The sequence below is a fragment of the Tinamus guttatus genome, unplaced genomic scaffold, assembly GCF_059628265.1.
Source record: "Tinamus guttatus ecotype Peru unplaced genomic scaffold, ASM5962826v1 Tinamus_guttatus_pri_ptg000451l, whole genome shotgun sequence".
NCBI classification, from domain to species: domain Eukaryota; kingdom Metazoa; phylum Chordata; class Aves; order Tinamiformes; family Tinamidae; genus Tinamus; species Tinamus guttatus.
In genome coordinates, this window is record NW_028288985.1 from 3150092 (window position 1) to 3177482 (window position 27391).

The window sequence follows — 27391 nt, forward strand, 5'->3', positions numbered from 1 at the left end:
ACATCCAGTGCTAGAGTTCTTTTTTAGTCCTCAGGCTGTTTCACACTTTGCTATGCCCGGGGGGGCACTGGGCACTGGGGATTCTAACCTGAACTTTCCTGTCACCACCTATCATTTTTAGTTGTAGCCCAAAGGCTTCTCTTCCGTGTCTTGTTTGCGATCCAGTTCTTGTGAGAGGAGCCAACAGTGAGATTGCAGCAAGGCAGTCGAGGAAGGCCTGCAAAGTCCTCAGTACCTGAGATGTTTGAGACCCAGGTCCCAATTTGCTATGCTCCAGAGTCAAAGTATCCCAAAAACACTGTGAATTGTGGTCTTGTTCAACAGTCCTTGAAGCCCCTGTTATGGACACAAAATTTGTCTCCCTTTTACTTCTGGATATGAAGGGCCAGTTTTATAAAATCCTTACGTGTTCCTGAGCTCTAATCCCTACTTTGCTTGTAATGCTAGTCCTGCTCAAATTGCCCTAGGTTGGGCAGCGTACTAAATACTTGATTATCCCTATTGCCAAACCTATCATGGGAGCCTTGGTCACATTTCTGAAAAGATGTTTTATTATTTCCTTAGTAATATCTTATTTTTAAGACTTTCTAATGGCATTCTTTGCTTTGCAGAATCCTGTATTTTCCCCAAAAAAGGCAGACAGCACCGATGTCCTGTTTCTGTAAGCAAAGTTGTTAGAGGGTCACCAGACCATGTACTGAACCCTCAGTAAGTAAAGTACACTTATTTCTAGCCTAAAGTAAGTTTTAGAATGGAGCCTTCCATCCTGTGGTTAAATCTGTAGTTCCCTTTTTCAATGCATGCTTGTCTAACTTATCATCTGCCATCATTTCTGAAGTACCTACCACATTTGTACTTAAAAGACAGCAGTTGTAAAACAAACCTGCAGGGAGATGACCCAGAGCACAGTTTAGCAAACAGATCAGACTCTTCATGGCACTTTGGAGAACCTGCTGGTAAGCTCCTGGGATATGCGTCGTGTTTGTTTCTGTTGTGTTTTGTGTTGTTTGGAAGCAGCAAAGGTCCCACTTTTCAAAGTCACATTTGCATCGCGCTGGGAAATGCATCTGGAGTCTGCTGCTGACCAGCTAACTCTGCAGCAGGGAGCATGTCAGCTCTAAGTAAGAAAATCATTACCACTTAGAGGCTATTTTCTGTGGTTTAGATTCCTGTTGTCCTTTAAGCAGCAGTATATCCTTTACTTTCTGCTCTTACTTAATGTCTTACCATATCTAACCAAAACATAATCAAGGTTTTTATTTCATCCTGAGGACCCACTCTGTCAACTGTTGCAGAAGAGCTTAATGCTGGTGTAGATTTCTAGTTAGCATCTTTACTTAAATTGCTTTACACTTGCTTTGATTCTGGTTTTAGTACTTTTATCACACAAAATCAGCAAGGTATCACAGACCACCAGGTGTTCTCTTAGTTTGTAGCTCTGGAAATATCTCAGTGCTAACATAGCTATGGAATTACCTATTCCAAAATCCAAGTTTTCAATCTTGGGCTGATAGCAAGAAAAAGTAATGTTTTTAAAAACAAAGAAAAAGAACAAGTGAAAAGATGGAAAACTAACTGCATTGCAGTTTATACCTAATTACAAACAAGCAAACTCCTGCTCAGGAATGTTTAATCTGTATATTTGCATGTTATTAGCCAGCAAAAGTGCCTTCATAAAGCTGACCCTTAGGATCTTTTCAAATGTCCGGAGCAAAGAATGTAGCCAGAAAGAATCAGAATATTTTTGAGAGCAAAGTTAAAAAGTACCTAGGTAGCTCAAACCTCTCTAAAGAAACCAGGGAGAGAAACAGCATTTTAGTTGTGATAAATGTCAGAGCCATCAGCCAATGCACTGAGATTACTCAAGTTAGTGAGAGACATGACTCTTAAGCAGTTCTAAAATGTGAGGGTTTTTTTTAGAAATGTTTTTTAAAGGCACTGAAATGGTTGCTTATAAAAGAAAATCCTTTGAGCAGTAGAACTAACGAAGCTGATTTCCCAAATTCTTGTAGTTGTGCCTGATGTTTTACTTGATTAAAGTGTTGGCTGCAGCTAGGGAATCACAACACTCCCTCTGCTATGCGAGTGGAAAGCTTATTTGGTGAGTTCTTTGGCGAGTTCTTTCTCTTTTTTAAATCCATGTACCTAGTTCACATTAGAAGAACTCAGTGTACTGGAAACTGCTTCTCAGCTGCTGATTTTTGTTGTAGGTGGCCAGCAGGAGAGCTGCAATGAACATGATGGATAATGTTGATAGATAGATAGGAATACAGAGGTGTGTGCATGCATAACAACACGTACGGGCACATCTGCAAATCTTGCAGTTGTGTTCTCCCCACAGGTGGACTAGAGTTATTGCTAGCTTTGAGAAAAGGCTAGTTTTTATTTTCAATGACATGACATTTATATATTTTTACTTTTAAATGGGAAAATAAAAAACCTTATCAATGTATTTCATAGTTTCATCAAGCAAATGAAGGATGTGTAGATTAAATCTAAAAGAACAAACTTTCCATTAATAGCAATGTGATAAGAAATAAATATTCTTGGAGGCATTCTGTAGGCATAAATGTATGCTGTGAACAGTAGTTATCCAATTCAAATGCATTTTGGAAAAAACAAAGATTTCGGTCAAAATGTCTTCCCATAAAGCCACCGTATGTGGAAATGAACCCTGACTCCCCAGGAATAATTAGAAAACCCCAGAGGCTCAGTCAGCCTCATATACATTTTGGTTAGCAAAATGCTAGATAATACAGAATATGAATATAGATAATGAGTGGATTTGGACACTGAGGAACAGTGTGTTTTATAGATTATGCCTCATTTGAATGAACTCAGCATTCATGCACCATTTTTAAAAATAGTTACTCTAAAGCATGAAGTACCCCAACTGTGATCAATTGGATTGTTTCCAGTCCTTGGGTTATTTATTGGCCGTTCAGGAAGAACTGATGGGCTAAAGATGTTTTCTCTACTCATTACCAACTGAAAATACTATTTTTCCATACAAGCAATTGCTGTAGATGCCCTAGGGAGGTAGTGTGATTGGACTGGGAGCATGCATCTCTCCTTTGCAGGAACATTTTGGAAAGCTGCCATTCAGGATCCATGTTGTTTATGTTAGGTTATACATGAATAACAACATACAGATTTTTTTTTCCCCCCAGTACTTTATGAAACAATTTCTAGGAAGCATAGGAACATGCTGTTTTAAAGCATTAAGAATAGCTGGCTATCTAAATTAGGAACAAACAAATTACTTTCTCTTATACCCTATAATTAACACTGGTGAATTGGCTTTCTTTATTAAAACTGATGTTGGAAAGAAAATTCCAGCAAGTAGTCATTTTATGGGGCAGCTAAAAATATGAATACTTCTCTTCTTGGAGCAAATGGGGCTCTGCTGAAAGCAAAAATACCTGAATCCCACTGTTCCTGCCCCTGAGGAGATGCTGTAAGTCCACAACTGCTGCTCCAAACACCCAACGGTATTGAAAAGAGTAGCCTCTTCAAGTGAGTTTCCCAAATTGAAGTGTGGTCAATGCTACTTATGCTAAATTTAGCTATGACAACATGTATTTTGCTGCAAGGGAAGGAGAAGCCTGTGCTCCGCAGAGTGGCAGTTTCATTCCTGATAATGTGGATAGACCTGTACTGTGATGCATGGTCTGTGTGCTTGGGCTTGTGCTCATTTATATCTGTCTGCCTGCGTGCTGTTACGTGGTTAAAATGATGGCATAGCATATATGTTGAGAATACGGCCTTGCTCATTTATTATCTACAGAATATGGCCACCACGAGGATTCTGATCCTCCTTTGGATAACAACGTACATGGTTCAGCCAAGCGTATTTCAAGCTGAAGGAGGTAAGGCAGCTTCTTTCCAACCAATATGTTGCTTTAGTGGGTGACAAAGACCACTCAATATATTAATGAGCTGGGCTATTCTACACAAAAATAAATCCATAAAATGAACTACAAATGACCATACTGTGCAAACCACACTTCCTGGGCTTTCTTGACATTTTCTTGCAAGCATCTCAACAGTGGACATTTCACAGAAAAGGACTTCAAGGACGTTTATGTCAGGGTGTTCTGACAGTTCATGAGACAGTTCTCCTAATGCAAGATACTTGCTTGAAAATTGAGCAAGCAGGCATTTAAGGTAGAAATTAGGGGAGAAAGAAGTGGGGAATTGGCCATATGGTTGATCGGTTCATCAGTCCCTTTTCAATACGGATGCCCGGTGATATCAGTGACTACAAGGAATGAATTGAAAGACTCAAACCTGATCTTTGTAAGCCAATGTAATTCCTCATTGCAACTTGTTGCAAAATATATATATATATATATCTTTAAAGCAATATTTTAGGTAAATGCTTATTTGATGAAGTTCTGTTTGTTATTTAAAAAATAATCTTCAAGATTAGAAGCATTTTATAAGAAGCTACTGAGAGAATATAATATTGAAATTAAATTTGTGATACTTTCCTTCTGTTACTCATTACTGGTTAACAGCTATTGCTGTGAACAATTCAATAATAAAAGTGAAATAGATTATTATCAGTGTTTTTATTTTCTGTCTTTCAGTTCAGGTTTTCCCACCTGTTAATTTCACCCTTACAGTCTCTGCATTAGCAGAAGTATTTTTGCACTGGAAACCAAATCCTAATCAAGAACCAAAAAACTACACTATTAGGTATGATGTGGAAATCATAACTCCTGTGCCTGAAGAGGTAAGTCTAAAGTAAAGCCAATATTCTAGTAATGTTACATTTCTGTTTAGTTAAATATACTGCACCAAAAAAAAAGAGCAGTAGTATTGAGTATTTGAGTATTGGCATACTCAACTAATACTAGAATAAAATATGTTAAGCACAAGATTCGCTTTCACCTATGTTTATAGGTACAGCTCTGCTGGAGCCAGGGTTAGCCCCAGAAATTGTCAGGTTCTGTAACGTTCATTTTGGAGGAGAAGTTGGGTACTGGTATTAAGTAATATTGCTCCCTGATCAAATCAGTGCATTTAATTCAGATTAATACCAGGATATCAGCAAAATATTGCACCATGTTTCATCACAATTATACATTATAGATTTTCTATAAATTTTTCATAAGGATCCTGCTGTCTTAACTGACAAACCCCAAGCACTTCTTGTGCAAATTATTTTTGCTGTCTGACTTTAGACACTTAATGTACTAGCTAAGCTACCTGGCTGGTTTGTCTCTGCTCCTTATGCAGCCAATGGAGACAGCTGGTGGGCTCTCATGGGCTACTTAAAGCACTTAATTCAAGATTTTTCTTTGAATGACTGCGGGACTCCCTCTTTGAGAGCACAGGATGGCTGTGCATCACTTGGGCAGATTAGATTAATAGTGGATGGTATGCACAGCCTTCAAGGCTGCAAGTAACCACCCAATGAAACATTTAGTTTAATGCCTGCCCTTTGTAGATCAGTTTTTGCAAAGCTTTTTTTTTTTTCTTTTTTAATGTCAAGTATGATACAAAAAAGACTCACAGTTTCCGAACAGCTGTTCTCCACAACGGTTTCTCTGCACGCGTTCGGACGTTACTTCTCATTAATGACCTTCAGATGAAAAGTGACTGGGCGAGGGGTGAGCTGAAGCCTCTGCCTGGTAAGTTGGAATAAACTCAGGGCTGAATTTTGGGTTCAGCCCTAATCACAGAACCACAGAATGGTTGAGGTTGGAAGGGACCTCTAGAGATCATCTAGTCCAACCCCCATGCTCCATTAGGGACACCTAGAGCACATGGCAGAGGGTGGCATCCAGGTGGGTTTTGAAGATCTCCAGGGAAGGAGACTCCACAGCCTCTCTGGGCAGCCTGTTCCAGGGCTCTGTCACCCTCTTCCTCACATGGAGGTGGAACTTCTTGTGCTTCAATTTATGCCCATTACCCCCTGTCCTGTCACTGGCCACCACCGAGAAGAGTTTGGCCCCATCCTCCCTACATTCTACCCTAAAGTACTTACACATATTTATCAGATCTCTTCTTAGTCTTCTCTTGTCCAGACTAAACAGGCCCAGCTTGCTTAGTCTTTCCTCATAAGATAGATGCTCCAGTCCCTTAATCATCTTCATTGCTCTAGGCTGGACCCTCTCTAGAAGCTCAATGTCCCTCTTGTCCTGGGGAGCCCTGAACTGCACCCAGTACTCCCAGGTGAGGTACTCTGGTGAGGTGCGGCCTCACCAGAGCTGAGCAGAGGGGCAGGATCCCCTCCCTCGACCTGCTGGCAACGCTTCTCCTGATGCAGCCAGGATCCCATTGGCCTTCTTGGCCATGAGGGCACATTGCTGACTCATGGTTAACTTGCTGCCAATCAGGACTCCCAAATCCCTCTCCGCAGAGCTGCTTTCCAGCAGGTCAATCCCTACTCTGTCCTGGTGCCTGGGGTTATTCCTCCCCAGGTACAGGACCCTGTACTTTCCCTTGTTGAACCCCATGAGGTTCCTCTCTGCCCAACTCTCCAACCTGTGTAGGTCCCTCTGAACGGCAGCACAGCCCTCAGGAGTGTCGGCCACTCCACTCAGTTTGGTATCGTCCACAAACTTGCTGAGGGTGCCCTCTGTGCCCTCGTCCAAGTCATTGACGAACAAAGTGAACAGTACCGGGCCCAGTACTGATCCATGGGGGACAGCACTGTGGACTAGACATGAACAGGTGGGAGGTTTAATACTTAAAAAAGAAAAAAAAAGGAAAAAAAAAAAAAAGGCATTTCCCCCTCTATCAGCAACACTGATTTTACTAAATGAATTAGTCCAGGGCCTTTTTTTTTGATGTGTGAAGCTGGGAATACAATCTGGATATACATGACAGAGAGAACCCTTGTAAAGTTTTCTGGAAGTTCCCTGCTAAAGCCAAGGTAACCTATTTTCATGCGCTCTAGGATATTAAAATATGATGTTGCCTGGAACCACGACGTGTTTATATCGTATGTAGTACCGCTGTGTGAAACGGCAGTACTGACATTACTTGGGAATCTTCTTTAGTCCTGTAACTCATAACACTATCTGATATGGAGGAAGATTAGATAGAATAGACACAGATAAAAAATGGACTATAGACAGTGCATAGATAGGAGATAGATAATAAAAGACTATAATCAAGTGTTTTAGAAATGTCAATTTCTTATGACATGCATAATAAGATTTTTTCCCCTATAATTCCTTGGCTATATAGGTGCTCCAGAGACATCAGTCACTAATTTGTCCTGTTTTAATTACATCAACATTTACAATACTGTTTCTCTCCATTGTACTTGGTTTCCTGGTAAAGGGGCACCAGAAGATACAGAATACTTTCTATTTTACAGGTTAGTGTCTCCTCCTATTTTATTAGCAATGAATTTCTTGAAGAACATCATGTCTCATGGATATTTTTATTTAGGTATAAGACCTACACTGAAGAATGTCAAGATTATATCAAGGACAAGTTGAACAGAAATATTGAGTGCAGATTTCCAAGGACACATATTGATCCTGAAGAGGCTGATGATCTCATTATAATACATATTAATGGATCTAGCAAGTACACTGCAATTAAACCTCTTCAGCAGTTATTTAACCAAAATGCCATTGGTGAGTTAAAATCCTTTTTTTTTTTTTGGTTTTAAATCAAAAAATTCTTTCCCAGAGTGAAAAGGTTGCAGGGAAACGGAAAAAAAAAGAGTTACGGGAAATCGTCCCCTAATTGTTGATCTATTTCTTTGAATGTATTCCATTTTTCAGTAACTTTTCCTGGTTATATCCATCTCTGAAAAGAATATTTTTCTGGATGGTTCTGTCATTAATTTCATGCCTTTGTAAAAAATAATTTGAAAAATACCTCTTTCCTCCTCTGTAATCTAGTTTGCCAAAGCATTCACGTGGACTTTTAAAAGCATTTTGCCTTGTTTATTTTCCCCAATATAGTTATTCCTTCAAAACCCTTATCTTTTCTAACCCAAATGTCAAGTAAATTGAAGCATTAAAACCCTACTAGGAAACAGTATCAAGTTATAAATTGCTCCATTGTTAGTATTTAAACTTTGCTCTATAAATAACTTACTGGTACTGCTTTCATTTTGTAGAGAAAGTGGATGTTCCCAGAAATGTCACGGTATTCTTAGAGCAAAATGATCTCTTGGCCAAGTGGGAAAAGCCAATTTCTTCTTTGCCTAAAGAGTGTTTTGAATATGAATTTTACCTCTGCAACTTGAAGTCAGGTAACAAGCAGGTAATTACTTTTCTTATGCCTGGGTTTTACATAGTGTTCCTCTCTCTGAGTTGACCGTCTTATTTAGCTAGAAGCTTCAGCCTGGTAAAAAGTCTTCAGATTAATGAACATGTCACAATTTAAAATGACTTAAAATCAAACCTGCTATTGCTGACTTTTTGAAACTATGCTCTTCAGTGAAAATTCTGTCCTATTAGTGACTAGGGTTCAGCAAAGACAGAGTCTCATCAAATTTCAAAATCTTTCCCCCTTTTTGGACATCTTTTCTGTCTGCAACAAAACAGAAGGACAGGGACTGGAGTTGCTCAGTTTTACGCACCCGGGTTCATGATGGAAGTAGTATAAACCTGGAGAAAATAGACAGTTCTGCAAATCCAGCATTCAGGGTCTCAGGAGGCATCTGAAAATGAGACATCTTTCAAAACTTTGCCCTGAAGCATGGTTGTGCTAGTAAGGAAATTATACCAACAAAAACACGAGTCTTACTTAAAAGCAAGACCTGATCTTTGCTGTTAATCTAGTAAAGGAGTTAAAGAAAACCTCTCTGCAGTAAACATGATTAGTGTTTTGTTTTTTTTTTAAAAAAAATTTGGTCATAAACAAACTGTACAAAACATTTTTTTTAACAGATAATGAAAGTATCATCAAATGATTTCAGATTAAGAATTGATGTTACCTGTAGATACTCCATACAGATACGAGCTAATCATTACATATGTCGTAAAAGAGGATTTTGGAGCGACTGGAGTGAAATGCTTTATGTTGGTAAGAATCATATGTCTCTGCCTTACAACAAATATTACTACATTGCTAGAAAGTAAATACTGCATGCACGACAAAAGTAACTTCAAGAGAAGAAGGGAAAATATGTATTTGAGGAAGGAAATTTACTTGTTATTGCCAAGGGTGGTTGAGTGTCTGTTCCATTACAAATAAACAAAAAAAAGCATCCCACAAACTTTTGGATGTATAGTACTTCTTTAGATAGTGTTTTGTTTTTACACGTCTATGTTTCCAGAGAATGTTTTAAACTAATTAAAATAACTACCTAAAAACACTTTGAAAGAACAAAATTATCAATGAGCACAAGCAATAAAGGTAACTATTTCTACATGCTACTGTGAACATCTCTATGTCTCTAACACTTCCAAGAAAGACCCAGAAAGGCTCAGAAATCCAAGCTGTAGACCTGGCTGGAAAGCATTAATTGAACTATAAACCAAAGTCCTTCCAAAGGACTGATTAGTCGCCCCAGAAAAGTTCATATTTTCTGGTTTTTTTTTGTATTTTGGAGCATTAGTTCCAGGCAGAGAGAGGGCTGCCACCTCCCCAGCCATTTCAAAGTACCTCTAGCTACAGCCGATTGCTCTGCTTGGTTCATGGTCTGAAACTTTTTTTTTTTAATCCTATAAGTTCTGAAAGAACTCAAAAATTGGCATAGCTTGGCTTGAGATTGTACATGAGGAAATCAACACACCTTTTTTACATGTGCTATTTCTGTGTTTCCATAATTTTACATGTGTTTCCGTGGCAAACACGGTAGAAGTTAATATGAATGGCCATGTAAAGTATTTCTTTACTGGAGCCATATGAACTCTGAAATATGGGAAAAAAACAAGATGGTCTAGTATCTTCTTCATTTTGTATTTCCTGCTTGCTGAACATGTTTTTTTTCTGGAAATAACAGTTTTCTTATCACAGCACATTATCAACTGTTTGTCCTTAGACATCCTCCCTTGTTCTTATCTTTTGAGTTTCTTCACTTCCTGGTTTGCACTAGAGAAGAAGAAGAAGAAAAAAAAGTCTAATACTGTCTCTTGTTTACTGTATTTTCCTTCTTATATGTATCTGTTCACAAGTGAATGTGATTACATCTGCCAGGACTTTGCCTCTTTAGCCCTAGTGCATCCCCTCAACCCTCCCCGCCCGCTTCATGGCACAGGCTACGACTCAGGCTGGCTAAACACATCTTATGAAAACAACTGGGGCCACTTATTAGCCTTGCTCACCTTCCTGGGAAATATTCTGGTAGGTCCAGTCTTAAAGCCATTAGTCCATTTCTGAGCCCTTATCTGGAGTAAAAATATTAGATTGTTCACCCGATAGTAGCAATCCTCTAACTTCATTAAAAATTGAAACACAATTCTGGTTCATTCCTTTGGGATTGAACCCTGTGAAATGTAACCATATGCTGCCAAAATTGGCAGTATAAAAATGCACCTTGATGCTATCCTTTCTCTAGTAAGTTGTTTAGAAGTATTATGGTCAAAGAAAGCTAGATAAAAAAATCATCACCAAAGCCAAGCACGCTGGCAATGGCCATTAACTATGCAAGACACTGGTAGGAATCAAATCTGTGGAAAAATAGTGAATAGCTGCTGCCATGGCTCATGGTTTAGAAATTCCATAAGCCAAGTCTGGGGCTGAGAAGTACCTCACAGCCATCTCTGCTTTCTCAGCACAGCTGAAACATTTGAGGAAACCTCTGTGTCAGAGCAAGCTCTTTGGGAGCTCTCTCTGCTGTGGAGTGTGGCAGTGGCTGAAGAACCTGTAAATATCTCCCTTATGGACTCCACTACTAATGCACAGCAAATGGCAAATACGGAAAATTCATTTTGATGATAAAAATAAAAAAGAAAGGTAGTTTTCTATGCACATTTACTAAAATGTCAAAGACAAGTCTAATTAGTTTTAGAAATTTTAATCTTACTTACAAAGAGTTATTTTGAATGGCTTGTTACAGCTCACTGACACAGTACAGGTTACTGTGCAAGTTGCTGGATTTCAGCAGGTATTTCCACACCTCTCGTTATCTCTGCCGTCAACCTGCTCGAGCAAGTTCATCTCTTCCCTCTGTGGGTCTTTCTTCATTGTTCAGTGTATTACACACAGATCTCTGCCACTGCCAATAAAAGGAGGAACAGCCTTAAGACTCTTCCATTTTTGCTTTGGAAAATGCAGACATTTCCCAGCCTTCATGCTAGGAAACTTAAAATTGATTTATGGGCCTTAAGTGTTTTCCACACCCAAGCCCAATGATCCTCCAGACTTAACACTGCATGTAACAGGGCAGGGTTGACAGTTACACCCCAATTCTTATTTTCTTGTAAGAAAAATGAATCCTGAAAACAATATTAACCATCTAAACCCATCTGTATCTGAAAGGTTAACCGTGCATCGCTTGCGATGGTACAAAGGCCCAGAGCTGATTCACAAAATCATTTGCTTGGGGCGTTTTGCACATTGATCTTGGTGACTGCAGTGCTACTCCAGCAGTCAATGCAGATAGGCTCAGCTCCTCATTTCCAGAAACAAATCTGACCAAAATTGAATATTGTTTTGTCTACAGCACCAATAAACCCAACACTCCTGCCGCTGCCCCATTAATGTCCTTTCAATTACCTAGTAATGGCTGTGATGACATCTTGAAATATAGAACATGCAGTTACCATAAGCACACACAGATGCAGCAACCTTTTGAAAATGCAGTTCAATGTAAATGTTTTCGTTATATGGCATAATGTGGCACAAAATGTTCGTGGTCACTAAGCATGCCTTTTGAAAGTAGAAGCACTGTCCTTGGTAAAAACACGCTTCTGCACACAGGCAGAGGCACTAGAGGAATTCTTTCTGAGGAAATATTCGCAACCAAGCAGCAGGAAAATATGGTGGTTTTAATGTCTGTTTTACAGGCAAGTTTGTTAAGCCAGACAAATCATTCTCTGGCTATAACGAATTAATAGAAATGAAGAACGATTTAATGGAAAACAAACTGTCTGTGTCTAAGATTATAAGCAAACAGTGTTTTTGCTGAGTACCAGATGTGCGTGTGTTGCATAGAATTGTATATCTCAGGGAGTTAACATACCTGATCATGTCATCCTAGCCGTGCTCACAGGCACACTTCAGGGCTTGCTTTCTCCTTCATATTGAATGAAGGAAATCTATTAATAAAAGCACATAGTCAGTGCCATGGAAACAACTCTTGAAGCTGTAAGTTTATTTTCTAATTCTAGATATGAAATGTTCATAGGTTGCTTGTTAAATTGTGATTGCTTGAATATAATCACAGAGACTAGCTGATGAAATCTTTTTTAAAAGTGTGTTTGAAATAATCTGTACTAAAAATATATATAATTTATTTTTTCTTGAAACTCAGGAGAAAACAAACAAGAAAATTCCATAGCCTGGATTCTCACTCTGCTTTGCATGTCCTCATGCTCCATAGCCTTGCTTGTTGCAATAATGTGCAAAATGTAAGTATCGGCGTCCTCCTCCTAATTACAGTCTAAGTACAAGGTGTTGAATAGATGTGGGGTGACATTAAAAGCATTGCTTAATTTCCAGAAAGGGCACTGAGTTTGGTATTCAGGCATAATTATACAAAACCAAAGTACTGAATAAATGATAAGTAGCCTCATTAATTATCAATAATAACATTCAACAAAATTGGTGGGATAAGAAGGTTTTTCTAATTAAACAACAAAATCATATACTGGGGGAGAGACGAACCTGTCAAAAAGCTTTTTGTCCTATTCTCCTTTCCTCAGTTAAATGGATATAGTTGAGCTGGTGATTTCCACACAAGAACTCCATCTTTAGCCCCAGTGAAAACTGCTAAGATCTTTCCTGACTAAAGTTTACAGGCCAATATATTCTCAGTCTTGTCTTCTTCAGCTTGCATGTCTACAGAAAGTCTGTTCCTCCGTAGCCCTTAACAGCAGCAAATGTTTGCTGTATTTATATTCTTAACTATTTATGCAGCTTATTTTTAATGACTACAGTATATGGATGCCAGGTAGTGAAAACAGATGCCATATAGCCAAGCTTCTCAAAATGTTCTGTAAAGAAATCCACATGCTTTGAATTTCTAAAGCAGTTAGTCAGATCTAAAGTGATGAATTAAAGAATCAATTATGTAATTACAAGCTTCTTCCCCAAAACATATAGCAAGCAGCAATTATCAGGTCCACAACATATCAACCCAGCTTCCAGTAATATAAGTGCTGTCCTTGAATCTACTATTTTTTTTATTAATTTATTTAAAGCTTTTAAAATTATTGGCTATAATGATGTGTCCTTAGCTGTTTTCCTTTCCTTACTAAATTTCTGTTATCAAATAAAGGAGATGTCAACATGCTGTATTAGAATAATTGTAATTAAATTTCCCTAAAGTGTCTGGTATCTGTGATAACTGCTCCTAAGTCAATTTAGTTAGCATAGCAGGTCTCAATAAATAATCCTCTTTGGAACAAAATAGACTAACTCTTTACAAGGCACTTATTCGTTATGTGCCTCATTCTAACTCATGCCTAACTAAACAGCCTTGATGGGTTAGTAGAAATCCTCAAACCACTCTTCCTTAGGTCACTGATGCCCCTATGGATTGACCCATCCTTACATCTGTAGGAGCTGACAGCACAAGGGCTCAAGTAATACTGCCAGAACGATACATACAATGTAGGAATTCCATTTTTGCCATTGAATCCATAATTTCATGGATAAAAATCCATAAATGACCTGGAAGACCAAAGCAAACATCCAAGAAACCATCAGAAGTTTCTTTGAACCTTTGTGTGCACTGACATCTTGACTAGGATATGGGTGGTCACTTACTGTCCTAAGATTCACCACGAATTTGGTTATTACACAACTACCCCATGCAAGGAGCCTGTAACAGATAAGGGGGAAGAAAAAGATACACGGGAGGAGTTTGCCCACAAACTAACTCAAAGAAACTGTACTAACACATTTGGAAACTTTATTATATTAGGCAAATTTAAATAAGCCTTTCCAGGTTCAGCTGCTTGATGGTACATTCGTTTCTTCCAGGAGCTTCGCTCTTCCTGGCTGGTATAATTCTCTAGCACCCAAAAGGCTCATTACATACCATCCTTGCCAGAGTGATTAAAATTTTATCTCTCTGTTTTAATGAATCTCATGAACTTGCTATTTTCACTCCACTCTTCCCTGCCCAGTGTCTTTGCACCCTCTTTTCTTGATCCACCCTTTCTCTAATTTGCCCCCCACGTTGGAAGGAGGTGGGAAGTATAAAAAGATGAAACACAGTGCTTGGCCTGCACATTTATTGCAGGCAATAAAAAATAAAAAGTAAAAAAAATAGAACAGGTTCCCTGGATCAGTTTCACTAATACTTTCAGTTTTTACTGCTGTTGAGAATTCATGAAGTGTATCATGTGATCCAAGCCACAGAATCATTTCAAATGGGATATGATTGGAAGGCATTATAAAGAATTTCATTACACCAAAGAGTTCTATAAATTTTTCTGTGTATTTTTTGGTGATTGCAGGCATCAGAGATAGAGACCACTGCTTTGGAAAAATACTACAAGGCAAAGTAGCCCTTTGGGACCATTTGGATTGTCATTTCCCTTAGCTTGCTTGCAGTAGCAGATGGGGATACTGCCTTGGTAACAACCACAGCTGGAAGGTTTCCTAACATACCACTGTCTTTCTGAATGAGCATCTTCTCTATCTCCTTAGGCTGTGTCTTGCAATAACGATTTCTCCTGGAGGGTGAGCCCACAGGAGAATATAGTTAGTAACTTGCTCCCAGCTGCTCTCTGCTTATTTGAAATCAGGACAATCACTCGAGAATATATCATGGAGCCCATACCTGATGGCAGCGCTGGCATCCCAGCCACCAGCAGGTCCCCCCCTCTCTCCTGTATCCCATGCAAGTTCACAGCAGAGCCATCAAACAGCCCCTGTGAGAAAGGCACCTGAAAAATGTCGCAGGGAACGTGACAAAGGGTCACAGGCATGGCCCTAAAGAGGCACTCTAAAATACTCTGAAAATAAACATATTATCAGTCTTGTCTCAGAGAATAGAAAAGGGAAAAGAAAACTTGTTCTTTAACTTACTTCTCTTTGACCCTTTTAATGTCACATTCCACGGAAAAAAATTCCAGAAGGAAAGACACAGCACAACCACTTGAGGCCCAGAAACACTGAGATAAGACATGAAGGTCCCTGGAGGGTCTCCAAAGCCTGAGGGCCCAATCAGAGCCAATAGAAAGGACCATGATCTGGGCAGTGTAGAGGCAAGCTGACCTTTTGAAACTTTGGTTTTTTTTTTGAGACAAATTATTAAATCACTTAACTCCAACTTTGCAGTGCCTGCCAAAAAGAACAGGCTCCTTCTGAGATGACCATTGTAACCAACCCCACCAAGGCCTCACAGCAGAAGCTGGCAGGTGACGGGGCAAACCACCACCAGGAATCCACGCGTGCTCCTTAGCTTGCTTCTGCCTCCCCCCGCGGGCTGTTTGTGCACCCCTCCGGCAGTGTTTCTGTTCCGGGAGTGGCATGCTACTTAGGCTTTTTGCTAACCCAGTAAATAATTTTGGTATGGCTTGATCAAGATCTTTTCATGATAAACAGCACAACTAGGAGCACAATGGTTCCAAACACGATGAAACAAAAGCAGATCTTACTGGTTGTATAACAACAACAACACAGCTTGCAATATTGCTGCTTGAATACAGCGTGCTCACATGGGATTAATGGGATGCAAAAGCCTTAACCATTAGCAGGAAGGCTGAAAAGAGCTGAAATGCTGCCAGCAGGCAGCGCGTGGTTATTCCCAGTCATTCCAGTCCTTTTCCCGGCTGCACAGCACCACGTTAGTGACCTGCTGTGCCAGGTGTGACCCCGCAGCCTGGCCTGCCCTGTGCAGCCAGGGCTCCTTAGATGACTTACAGCTTCCCCAGAATGTGTCTCTACAGCATTCCCCACATCCCCATTCCTTGCTGTGCATCTCAGTCACAAAACCTAGTCCCCAGGTAGATGTGAAGACACCTCATATTTTGCTAGGTCAGATCTATTTAGTGGGGGGTGGCAGAAAGCTTTACTTCCCTGAATAACTGTAGCTAAGCATGGATGTAACCGTGAAGGCAGCAGAGGTTCAGACGCTCAGCCAGGAAGGTTTAGCTCTTAACTCACAATCAGAAAATACTTTGAAGAAACTCTTTTGCAGAGAGGGCATAAGAGAGGGATGAATAATTTTTGTATCTCAATATGAAAGCTATGAAAAGGAATAAGTTAGTAGCAGGAATTTATTTTAGACTCCCTGCTGAGAAGGAATAATAGGATAAAAGAAAACTTGACAGAAATCAAAAAGCTTTCCAAAGAAGAATAGCCATAGCAATGTAAGCATTCAACCAGACATGAACCAGGAGAACTGCCACAAAACAAACACAGCATAGGGGCAGGTCTGACCTCGATGCCAGGCCGAAGGACGGGTGCAGCTCGTACATATTTTACTTCCTGGAAGTCAGACCAGCTACCAGAAATGCTCTGCATGCTAATGCTGGGCTAAATCTTCACTTGGGCAAATTTCCTGTTAAAAACTGGCCTCATTTGGACTTCATGCTATCCAGAGGTAAATTGTAAGCATTGGTGAATTCTAGTGATTGAAATGTGACTTCTGTGCTCTGGAACATATCAATGAAAAGACAATTTTGGCTGGACAAAGACACTTTGCTCTGCAGCACTTCACAGAACACATCTGCATAAATGTTTGAGCTGCACTAAAGACTTTTGGTCAGTGAAGGGATATTTTGAAGCACACTGGTGGCAGAGCTGTTACAGTGCTAGGGGGAGCAGCTGACTGCCAGTCATCTCTTGTCCCCTTCCTGCTTTCCTCAGTGCACGCTTATTTCCAGGATCCAGAGCGGCCTATTCAGCAAAGGCACAACTGCCCAGTCCTCAGGGCATCTCTGTGTTGCCAATATCCACTGCCTCATCTAATCCCCTTGGAACCTGCTGTTCCCATCAGCTTCCAGACACTAATTACTAAGCGACAGTGGAGCACCAGGGGCAAAGGAGTGGGGAAGACAAAGCTTAAAATCTTCCGATTCACTCAGCAATACTAAATTCTTCCCCTGGAAGGGCTAGCTTTTCTCCAGTATCTTGCAGGAGTGAGGAGATGGAGGCCAAACTGATTTTGAGTAAAGTTAATGGCAAAGCAGCCACTGGGATTAAACACGGTGTTTTTTTTTTTTTTTCTGGTAAACTGCAGTTAGAACAATTCTTTCAAATCCCTCCCCTTACTGTTTTTCACAGAAACCACGTATGGAGTAAACTGTTTCCACCAATTCCAACACCCAGAAACAAATTTAAAGATCCCTACCCAAATGGCTATCAGGTAAAAAAAAGCCTTTTATTCACTTTTTTTTTGTTTATTTTTATGAAGAGAAAGAGCACTTGTGTTTGTGTGCTGCCACTTTCCTAGAAGGTTACTGGTCGAGCACGCCACTCGTACTGCTCGAGCTGAGGCTTTGGATTTCCCTTGTTAGTTTAAATAAAGGCTACATTTTCAAATGTATCTGATGCAAAACGTGCCAGACAGGTAACTTGTGGGCGCAAGTAACACAACAAGATGCATAATCATGTGTATGAAGTACATTTAGCTGCTGGATTTGACTGTTTGTGAGGCTGTTCATGCAATCGTGGTAGCTGCAGCTCCCGTCTCTGTTGGGTCTGTGATCACCAACTCTGACAAAATTCCAGGCTGCAGTAGCTCCTCATTTGGCCTTTCTTGCCAGTTGAGCCTTTTGCAGGAATTGAAATGAAAACAACCCGAACCAGGAAAGGTTTCCTCTGGTGTGCTGGGCCGGAGGGAGGATTAAGAGCTGTTGTCTAGAGCTCCTCTAACGTGCAGCGCTCTGGGCGCGCGGTGCTGTCCCTGTATCCCTGCATCCACTGGGAATCCCGCTGTAGTGCCCCTGGCTCGGCTCCTGGAGAGCCACTTTACTCGGTGAAAGCCGACAGTGAGAAAAGCTTCACTCCTGCTGTTAAGCAGGTTTTAAGCCTTATTATGTTTGCTGTTGCTTCCTGATAAATACCTTAGCCTTACAGATAAGATAAAACTCTTCACTGTCTGCTCCCGGGAAATGCTGCTCAGTAACTTGATTCTAATTTGTCTCCTCCGAGTTGAGGTTTGATTATTTTGGTATTGTTATTATTCCATGGCCTGGTCAAGGAAACAGGCTTAAAAGATTATGATACGATGTTTCAGTTTGTTCCAATTAAAGTCATCGGTGTAAAATAACATGACTCAGGTTATCACTAACAAGAATATGAGAAATGGCAAATATTAACATGGCAGCAAAGCAGTATTTAGAAAACATGACCTTACAAAAGGCTGTTTCATATTACAAAAAGCAGCACTGCATTAAATTTAGTCATGTTATCATTAGAGTGCTGGGGCAGGTAGACGATACTGGAAACCCTGGGAGTTTTCTGGCAGCCCCAGAGCAACGGCGGGTGAACTGTCCCTGTGCCCAGCTCTGGGGGCGGCCGCGCTTTCCCAATGGGACCATCCCTGGCCCTTTTACCCTCCCAGCAGGACACCTGCGTCTGGGCCCTGTATTCCTGGGAATAACGGGGCCCCCCAGCACCCTGCTCCCCAGCCACATGGGAGCAGGGGAGGTGGCACCGCTGCACGTCCCAGTACCGCCGCTGAGGTCAACAAGAGGAGCAAAACTTAGGGCAGTTACTTAAGATCATTCACTTCCTAAATTTTTCACGTGCACACGGGGGCCGGCTGAGGAGAGCAGCCTGCCGAGCACTTCCCTGCCCGCCCGCTGGCCTTGCCCGCGCTTCCCGCAGCGCGAGGGCTCCGCGCGGCCCTGCGCTCTCCCCCTCCGCAGCCTCAGGACCCGGCTTCGCAGCTGCTCCCAGCGCTGCCCCCTCCTCCGCTCGCGTTCCCGAGAGGAGCCCGGCCGACATCCCGGCGGCACCGCGGTGGAGATGGGTCCTAGCGAGGGGCAGGAGCCGCCGGGGCTCCCAGGCCACCGCCGCTCGCTTCGCCGCAAAGCAGTGACCTCCTGGGTGACAACTGCAGCCAGAGCTGGAAATCCTGGTGAAAGCCAAGCTCTTCCACTGCATTAAAAATTCATTCTGGGCTCTTACCAAACCTCTTGGCTGATGAGCAGTGAATACCTCTTTCAGTACTAAAATTTGAAATGCCACATTTTGCAAAATATGTCAAAACTGAGGCCTTTGAAGCATTTGTTCCCTAAGCTTTAAAAGATGAGACAGTCAGCAGAGTTTAGTTGGTGACCCTGGGCTACCTCCCTGCTTGCCAGCTAAAGCAGGATCTGCTTTGCAGAGGGCACGCACCTGCACCAGCGAGACGGAGACGGAGCTGGGGAGCTTCACGGAGGATTTCTGCTCCGGCATCGCGGAGGATTCGGTGTTCTGAGGACACGGGAGACCCGTCACGCTCCTCACCCTGGCCCTTGCCAAGGGGGATGGAGGAACTGCTCCCACCAGGTGCCTCGGTGAAGTCATCGCTGCAGGGGGTATCGCACACTCTGCGAGCACTGTGGCTCTCCTGTAAAAACTGTCTTTCCTGGAAAAGAGCTTTTTTTTTTTTTTTTTCTGGCTGGCAGCTTAATTTTGGGGGTGTTGTTTTGTTTTACAAACCTCTAATGACTTCAGCATGTAAAATGTCAAGTGAGATTTTGTGCAGTCTTGTGTGTGGCAGTGCAGTACAGGGCCTGGCAGCGACCGAGATGTGCCAAATATCAGGAAAAGACTAAACCAAGCCGTACAGCATCCCTGTTCTGCCATCCCTGGAGCTGCACTGCTGTGTAAGCTGAGGAGGAGACCTGGAATCCACTGAGGGCCTTCACTTCATGAGACCACAGCGCAAACTCGCAGATCAGCTGAGTAACCTTTGTTGAAATGCCAGTCTTCAGCACAGCTTAACAGAGCACGACCATGTTCCTGTGGTTCCCTAACTTCATTTCTGTTCATTTATAAAGAGAACACTTGATTGCGCTGTGCGAGGACTATGAACAAGGCTGAGCAGGTATCAATTGGATAAAAATCATGTCTGCAGACACTGCTGATGTGCCAGAGGAGTCCAGGTTTCACTGAAGATTGTGCAGTTTTGAGTTGTTATGCAATGTCCTTGCATCCTCTCCCAAAATAAAAAAGGCTCTGTGATAATGCGCAGTTACGCAGCTTGTGATACGCGCTCCTTCATCATTCCCCTTCCAAGTGTTATTTTTAGAGCTGGAAAAAAAATGCAGTTCCATTTCAAGAACATTTGCAAAGGTTTCAGATTAGTTTTGCCAGAGGAAAATTTGCTGTCAGCTGGCGAGGGCTGGAGTCCTGGAGAAGCCCAAAGGCCAGGGCAGGAAGAGATGCTCCTGGGGGCTGGTTGGGCTCAGGCTGCGCTTCTGTCATCTCCACTGCTCCTCACACACGACTTGCCCTTCCCCAAGCCCCCTAAGGGCTCTGGCTCTTGCTTCCTCACTCATCATTCATTTCCATCACTCTTCAATCCAAATCGTTCGGATTCTTAATCCAAAACCTGCCGCAGTGTACGAGGTGGGAGAGGAAAACCCGCCTGAGCTGTCACTCGTCGTGGCTCTGCTCAGGGAGGTGTTTGATGTGCAGGAGCCCTGCGACAGCCAGCAGCAAGTCTGTGTGCAAAATCTACACAACAGCAAGTGGAGAGAGACTCTCCTCCCCGTTCTAAACCCTGAAACTGCAGCCAGACAGTTCCATTATGGGGAATGGCGTGAACGGTAAGAAAGATCTGTGGGGCCCTTGGCAGGTTATTACTTAACGAGAAACTAAACCACCTCCATTGCCTTGTACCGTGTAAAGTTACTTGCTTACATTTTGCTTTTTAAGAAGAAGTAGCACCAAGTTTTCAGGGTGGGGAAATGAGCGTCCCAATTGCAGGACTTCTACAAACCCTGAAGATCTCTTTTTTTTTTTTTTCTTTTATTTTCTGGGCTGTTTAAGTTAGGCTGTTTATGCTGTTGACATGCACTTAATGTCTTGTTATTTTTGTACATTGTCGCCATAGGCAAAACCGCTGAAATATCTCAGTTTGTTGTGCATGGCAAGTTTTCCAGGGGGGCTGGGGCTCTGCAAGAGTTCTGCAGGTTTCTTAGGGTGCCAAATGCAACCTTACAGTAAATTCACAGTGTGAGAACTGGAAAGTCTTCTGGGGAAGACTGTGAGCATTGGTTCTGCAGAGAACTTGTGGGAGTTTATAGCTCTGAAGCACTGACTTTCTGCCCACCTGAGTGCTCACCTGCCTGAGGATGGCGAGACGTAGGGGAGGCTTCTGAGCTGGCTCATTTTCAGCCCATGACTTCCTTGCAGGCTCTGGCAGCAGCGTGCAGCATCTGCAGAACGATGGGAACGGATCACTCGTGCTTCCTGGCATGAGGCACTAACACCTAAGAAAGAAAGGGAAATGGCACCGCTGCGCTCCCTCAGCAGCACCCAGCAAACATCGTTACAGAGCGATCACAGTGGAATTTGCCAAGGAACTTTTGGTGCTCTTAACGGGGCTTTCTGAGATTAAAAAAAGGCTTAGCTGCTACTTCATATTTAATTACAGCTGCTTTCAGGTAGTTCTGGGAACGTATGTCCTTACCTACGCCTGCGGTTCCACCTTAAAGGCACCGAGTTTGAGCCAGGGCTGGTTTCCTTTTGCAACCTGTGCATGATCAACCACGCAAGTTATCGAGTAAACCTGCTTCTTGGAAGCACTTGATTTGGCTGCTGACTGCAAAGCGCTTCTGTTCTTGCAGACTTTCTTTTGCTTTCCCAAAAACCTCCTATCTGAGCTACCTGGTGGTGGGGTTAAACACATTAACAAAGAACAGAAAGAGGAATTTGACCTGAGAGTCAATTGTTTGGAAAGTGCCTAATGTAATGGAGTTCCCAGGTGCTACAGACCAGAAATAATTATAATAAATGAGCCAGTTCTCATCTGGGTAAAATAACATGGCTCCATCAAAATTAATGTAGCTCATTAATGTAGCAATGTTTGTACCTCAAATGTCTCTCCTGCATTTGATTTTAATGGATTTGAGGTGCCCAAATTTAACAGCCTAAAACCAGAATTTCATTAGTAAAATCCTAAAAATGAAACTAGAACAGAATTCATTTATTGTGATGTATTTCATGTATGTCTTGCCTTCAACTATCCTAATAAATACAATTTCTAAATATACTTTCCTGCTAGTGGCTGAAAAGGTACCGTGGAGATTAATGCAGAGATTATTTATTTTGCATTTGAGCTGTATGCTGGGCTATCTGAGAGCATGCAAATGGTCTGTACTTACTGGGAGAAGTAGCCCTACAAACAGGCACTTCAAGGGTGTTTATTTGGGTAGATAGTTGGATTTTTGATTCAAAAGATGTGCGTGTTTAGAAATTGCTCTGCTACCTTGCGTATAAGAAAAATGTATCTGATAAAGTATAACATGAAGAAAAATATAAGCAGCAGTTCATTATTTGGTTCTGTTGCCCCGATTCCTGCCCTGGAACAATGAAATCCGGAGCCCAGCGTCAGGGCTGAGCAGACACCTGCAACCTCCTGCTGCGCCACAGCAGGGAATTGGCTTCCCTGCCCTGTGCCCCAGCCACCCTCTCGGCAGAGCAGGCACGATGGCCCCGGCAGCTCTGGAGCTGCTCTAGGGCTATATTTTCTATAAACGCTTTAAAAGGGCATATAAAAACAACCCAAACATAGTCGATTTGCTGCCATCAGCACGTGTCGAGCAGCTGGCCCGACAGAGGGGACGGGGACAAAGACGAGAGGTCGCGTTCAGGCTGCACGTCAGATTCGGCCTTAGCGAGGCCGGCATCGAGGCAGCCAGCACCGGCACCCCCGGACTCTTGCACAGGACTTACAGGTCTTGTGCCCACCCTGCACAGAAATAATTGCTGAGGGTTTCCCGGTTGAAACCCAGTCCACAAGCCCAGGGCACTCATTGCACTTAGCGCTTTCCTTGTGCTCTTCCAGACAGCAGCTGTTAAAACATCTCCAAGGAGAAACCCTCCTGCTAACCTCTAGAGATCACACTAATAAAGCTGTTTAAATAAATAATAATAATCATCCCCTTTAGGGAGTCAACCCCATCTCCAGCCATTGCTGTACCAAATCCAGCAGGTTTGGTGGCTTTCCCCAAATCCAACAATACTACGAGCTGTCAGCTGGCTGCATCCATCCTCAAAGACCTCAAAAGCAACAAGAAATGGCATTTACCTGGCGTGGACACTGCGCCGGGCTGGATGCTCCTGCTCCTTCCCTTCTTGCCACCTCCAGGCCAAGCCCGGGTCTTTCTATGCAGCTCCGTGGGTTCCAACATTCCTAAGGACCGTGCTGCCATTCCTGAGTTTTTCTTCTTTTTCTGCATCTAAACGAAAAACTAAAGATTCTTGAGCTGTAGAACTTCTGCCCTGACAGATCAGGAAGGCCACGGATCTGCATTAATAAATGGATTTGCCCCAAATTCATCCGCTCCAGCGCTGTTGGGGCAGTTTGGGAAGCAGAACGAGACTAAAGAGCTAAGCAGATTTTTCTGCCCCCGCAGAGTTTCGACCTCAATCCCAGGCGGTGTGTGAAATCTGTCCCTGGGCACAACGGCATGCAGAGGAAAAATGCTCCTTGAAGACAGGTATCTTTACAAATGACAGAATATTTATTACCAATACCTTTAAAAAAAGATTACATCTGCTAGATCACTGATAAATATCATTTACACTGGGGAGAAAACTACATAAGCTTTTTTTGTTCCATTTTTCTTGTTTTTGTGTTTTTTTTTTGTTGTTTTTGTCTTTTTACATAGAAGTAACCATATCAAACTAGGAAAGGAACACAGCTTGAAATACTGACAATATTTCTCTGGTCAACACCCCTGACTTCTACACAAGTGGAATCCTGATTATGAGTTACTGAATAAATATATTTAGAAGGTCTAAAAGTTAATCGTATTATCTGTAAGCAAAAAAGACAAGTTACAGGCAAGTTCAAGCTATCAGGAAAAATAAACCACTGCAGCGCATTTAAACTTGAAAATTGTATAGAAAATTCCATTGCCTTTTACTAGCATTATCCCATCTGAGTAAACTTACAAAATTACCCCATAGTAACAAACAGTCCTTCTCTTAAGAAGAATTATTTTGCTGTGGATATTGTCATTTTCCAGTGTGATCCTATTATGCCTTCCGACTTCTGTGAAAAGTTTCTATAGAAATGTAGACTTCCTAGCACAGAGCTGCTGAGAGACCGTGCCTCCCTGCAGCGGATTTGCAAATCCCTATGAGTCCCTGCACACTTCGTGTGACAGTCCCTAGAAATATGATACAGCTCATCTGATGATCTGGATTCACATCAGACTTCACAAGCATTCCCTAGAGCGGAGTCATGAAGAATCACGAGTTACGTTAAAATGCACATCGAAAATAAGTGAATGTTCAGACGATGAAACCGGCGGTATCGCAATGTCTCAAGAGCTGCTGCGTTTGGACTCCCGTGGTATAAAATCCAGACAAACGGCACCCATTTAGCTGGGATTACACCAGGGCTCTAAAGGTCACAGTCCTGATGTTCAGTTGCTCCAGAACCTGTTGCTTGTGTCACTAGAGGCAGAGATTACGTCTTTGCAGTATTGCCATTCCTACCCAATTTAATGCTAACTATGATAAAGACAAAGCTATTTCAAGACAGTAGAAATGGAACCTTACTGCATGATGTCAAAATATTAGCTACATGTCCACAAATGACCAAAAATCTGTGTACGTTTTTGAGATTACAGTGTTCTTAATCATTAATTCAAACTTGTCTTGCTTAAGTCCTCTAAAGAAAACGTGAATCACCTTGTGTGTTAAAAGCAGTTGATTTAACACAAATATCATAACCCCCATTTAAATACAGCTGCATTAAGAACCGGACTGGAAACAGTTCTGCCCTTACGTCGCCTTGCAAACCTGTACAATACAGCTGCAGCCAGGTTACTAAGAACAGCTTCGAACTCTCAGTCATAAAGGAAAAAATCCCAAACAATATTTTTATGATAATGTTCTCCATAGCATTTTATAGCAGAGGAAAAATTAATATCTACATCATATGTTAACTTTAAAAAATTCTATAAAACACTAAATATATAATAAAAAATATGCATATAAGGACATATGTAAACTGCTTTGGTAACATCATATTACAGATGTTTTCAGTGCATTGCAGAGTTTCCAAGGAAACTTCAGACAAAGCTATATTTGCTTTGAGGAAGTACTGTATAATGCCATTCCTAAAGAAGCATAAACATTTTTCCAGTAGTAAGATGTACTCAGACCACAATATTACTTAGTACTGGGTGTCTTCAAAACAGCTAGCTAAATGTTGCTTATATTATAAACAAGGAGTCCTCGATGTAATTTTTGTCATAAACTGGAGCGGGCTGTGAGCGATATCATTATTGTGCTGATGGCCGACAAGGTGCAGGCGTTGGACGTGGACGAGCCGGCTCCCCTCGCGTAGGCGTCTGCGGAGGAGAGAGAAGCCCCGGTGAGCAGAGCAGAGCAGCGCGTTGCCGCCGCCCGCTCCCGCCTCCTCGGTGTCCTGGGGCCGAGCGCCACGAGGGCGCGGGCAGGAGCAGCGCAGGGGGACGCGGAATGGGGACGGGCAGCCCCGCTCTACTGTTCTAACTGCATGTTTGGGTTTACTTAAATTCCTCTGGCATTGCTGAGGGTATATTCATAATTATGCTACTTCCTGGCCCGCTTGCTGATTTTTTTTTTTACAATTATGCTATACCCAAGCTGTTATTTATGGCCTCAGCCCGGTGTGGTTGGCGTCCTCAAGGAGCCGCATAGACGCTCTGTGTCCCACTGCGTTGAGCCAAACAGGAGCTGGCGTGTGTTCCTGCTCTGCCCTGCTCCCCCGTGCCTGCTGATTAAATTCTTCTGTATGGTTTATACAACCATAATATACATCTGTGTTGGAGATAATTCTGATCTCACCCAGATTTTTTTTTTTTACATTGCTGTAATTTTAATTTTAATGCCATATTCCTGCATTGCAGAGGAGCAGAGGATCCTGATTTAATGCAGTTTATAAACTGCAGCATTATTAATGGAAGATGGGACATAGAGATTTTGCAAAAGCAATGCTGTGTAATAAAATACTCTTTTCTGTTTGTTCTTCTGCACAACCTCATTTCCCTAAATAAATATTTATGCATCCAAAACACAATGGAATATTGCTATGCAGTAGCCTTATAAATTTAGAAGCCCCTGAACACTGTATTTTATATTTTGTTATAGCGAATTGTAGTGAAACACTGTGCTCAAAATATATGGGTATGGAAGTAAGAGAGGGGAAAGAGTCTAAAAAACATACATAGAAATAAAAGCACATTTCATGGCGTAACCTTGATTCAGGATGCAATCTACCTGCTGCTACTGGGCAGGTCTGCACGGGGACTGGCAGGGGCAGACCCGCAGCTCCAATCCCCTGGTTTAGCCCCATTGCTCAATGTGGATGTTGGGAGGAAGGGGGAGCGCGGGCGGCCCTGCTCTTACTGGACATCCTTGGAATGCGGATCTGCTCGCTGCTGCTGCCGTCGCCGCCGTCGCTGAACGGCTTGATCTCGATGATGTAGTCCTCGTCCACGGGCAGCGAGAGCTCCACCGACGTCCTGTTGGTTTCGATTACGGAGGTGCTGCTCTGCCTGTTCCATCTGTACAGGACCTGCAGGAGACAGTAGCACCACGCGCTCACTTCCAAGTTCACTTCCACAGCAGCTTCCCGAGCTCCTGCTGCCCTGATCCTGCCCCACACGCCACAGGATTTACTCTGTGACCACCAGGCTTTGAAGACGTGTTATCCTGAACAGCACCCAAGCAGCTCTCGAGGCATTTCTGGGTGCCCAGCTCTGAGCATGACAGATAAAAAATGGAAGGAGGGAGAACCTCTACCAGAAAATTAGAAAAACAAACAAAATAAGCAGGTTCTGCTATTGCTTACAACCAGAAAATGGTTGGAAATGGATCACGTCCCCACCAGGAGGTGGCTACAACCTCTGAATTCACAGATTCCCCTACAAACACTTTACATCCAGAGTATTTCCTCCCGTCTCTAGCATTAACACTCCTCAGCTTTCATCCTCTGAAAGCAAAGTGCCAAATTTCACTTTTCCTCAGGTTAGAAAGGTTCAAAAGTATCCCACCTCTATTTGGGGTACCTGAGACATCAAATTCAGCGTCTCCTTAGTCCTTACTCATAATTGAGCCCAAATAAATCCTACAGATGATTTAGTCAAAACTACCTGTTACATTTCCTCCAGCTGAGTATTTGATGTAGTGT

At 42.3% G+C, this 27391-nt stretch overlaps 2 protein-coding genes across 3 annotated transcripts in view; one reads left to right on the plus strand and one right to left on the minus strand.

Annotated features, from left to right (window-relative positions):
* Positions 1-928: 928 nt before the first annotated feature.
* On the plus strand, positions 929-19468 carry IL5RA (interleukin 5 receptor subunit alpha). Its single transcript, XM_010219272.2, has 11 exons — positions 929-956; positions 3788-3869; positions 4593-4738; positions 5501-5639; positions 7204-7336; positions 7411-7601; positions 8093-8238; positions 8868-9003; positions 12398-12494; positions 17326-17407; positions 19376-19468. The coding sequence occupies exons 2-11, from the start codon at positions 3791-3793 to the stop codon at positions 19466-19468; spliced, it is 1242 nt and encodes a 413-aa protein (XP_010217574.2). The 5' UTR covers positions 929-956; positions 3788-3790.
* A 4237-nt stretch (positions 19469-23705) lies between these two features.
* Positions 23706-27391, minus strand: part of LOC104572130 (contactin-4) — a 119205-nt gene continuing 115519 nt past the window's right edge. For both annotated transcript variants that reach the window (XM_088532076.1, XM_088532074.1), the window contains exons 21-22: positions 26608-26776; positions 23706-25568 (exon numbers count right to left, since the gene is read on the minus strand). In XM_088532076.1, the coding sequence (XP_088388202.1) occupies positions 25468-25568; positions 26608-26776 (270 nt within the window). In that variant the 3' untranslated portion in view covers positions 23706-25467. The remainder of the gene's footprint in view (positions 25569-26607; positions 26777-27391) is intronic.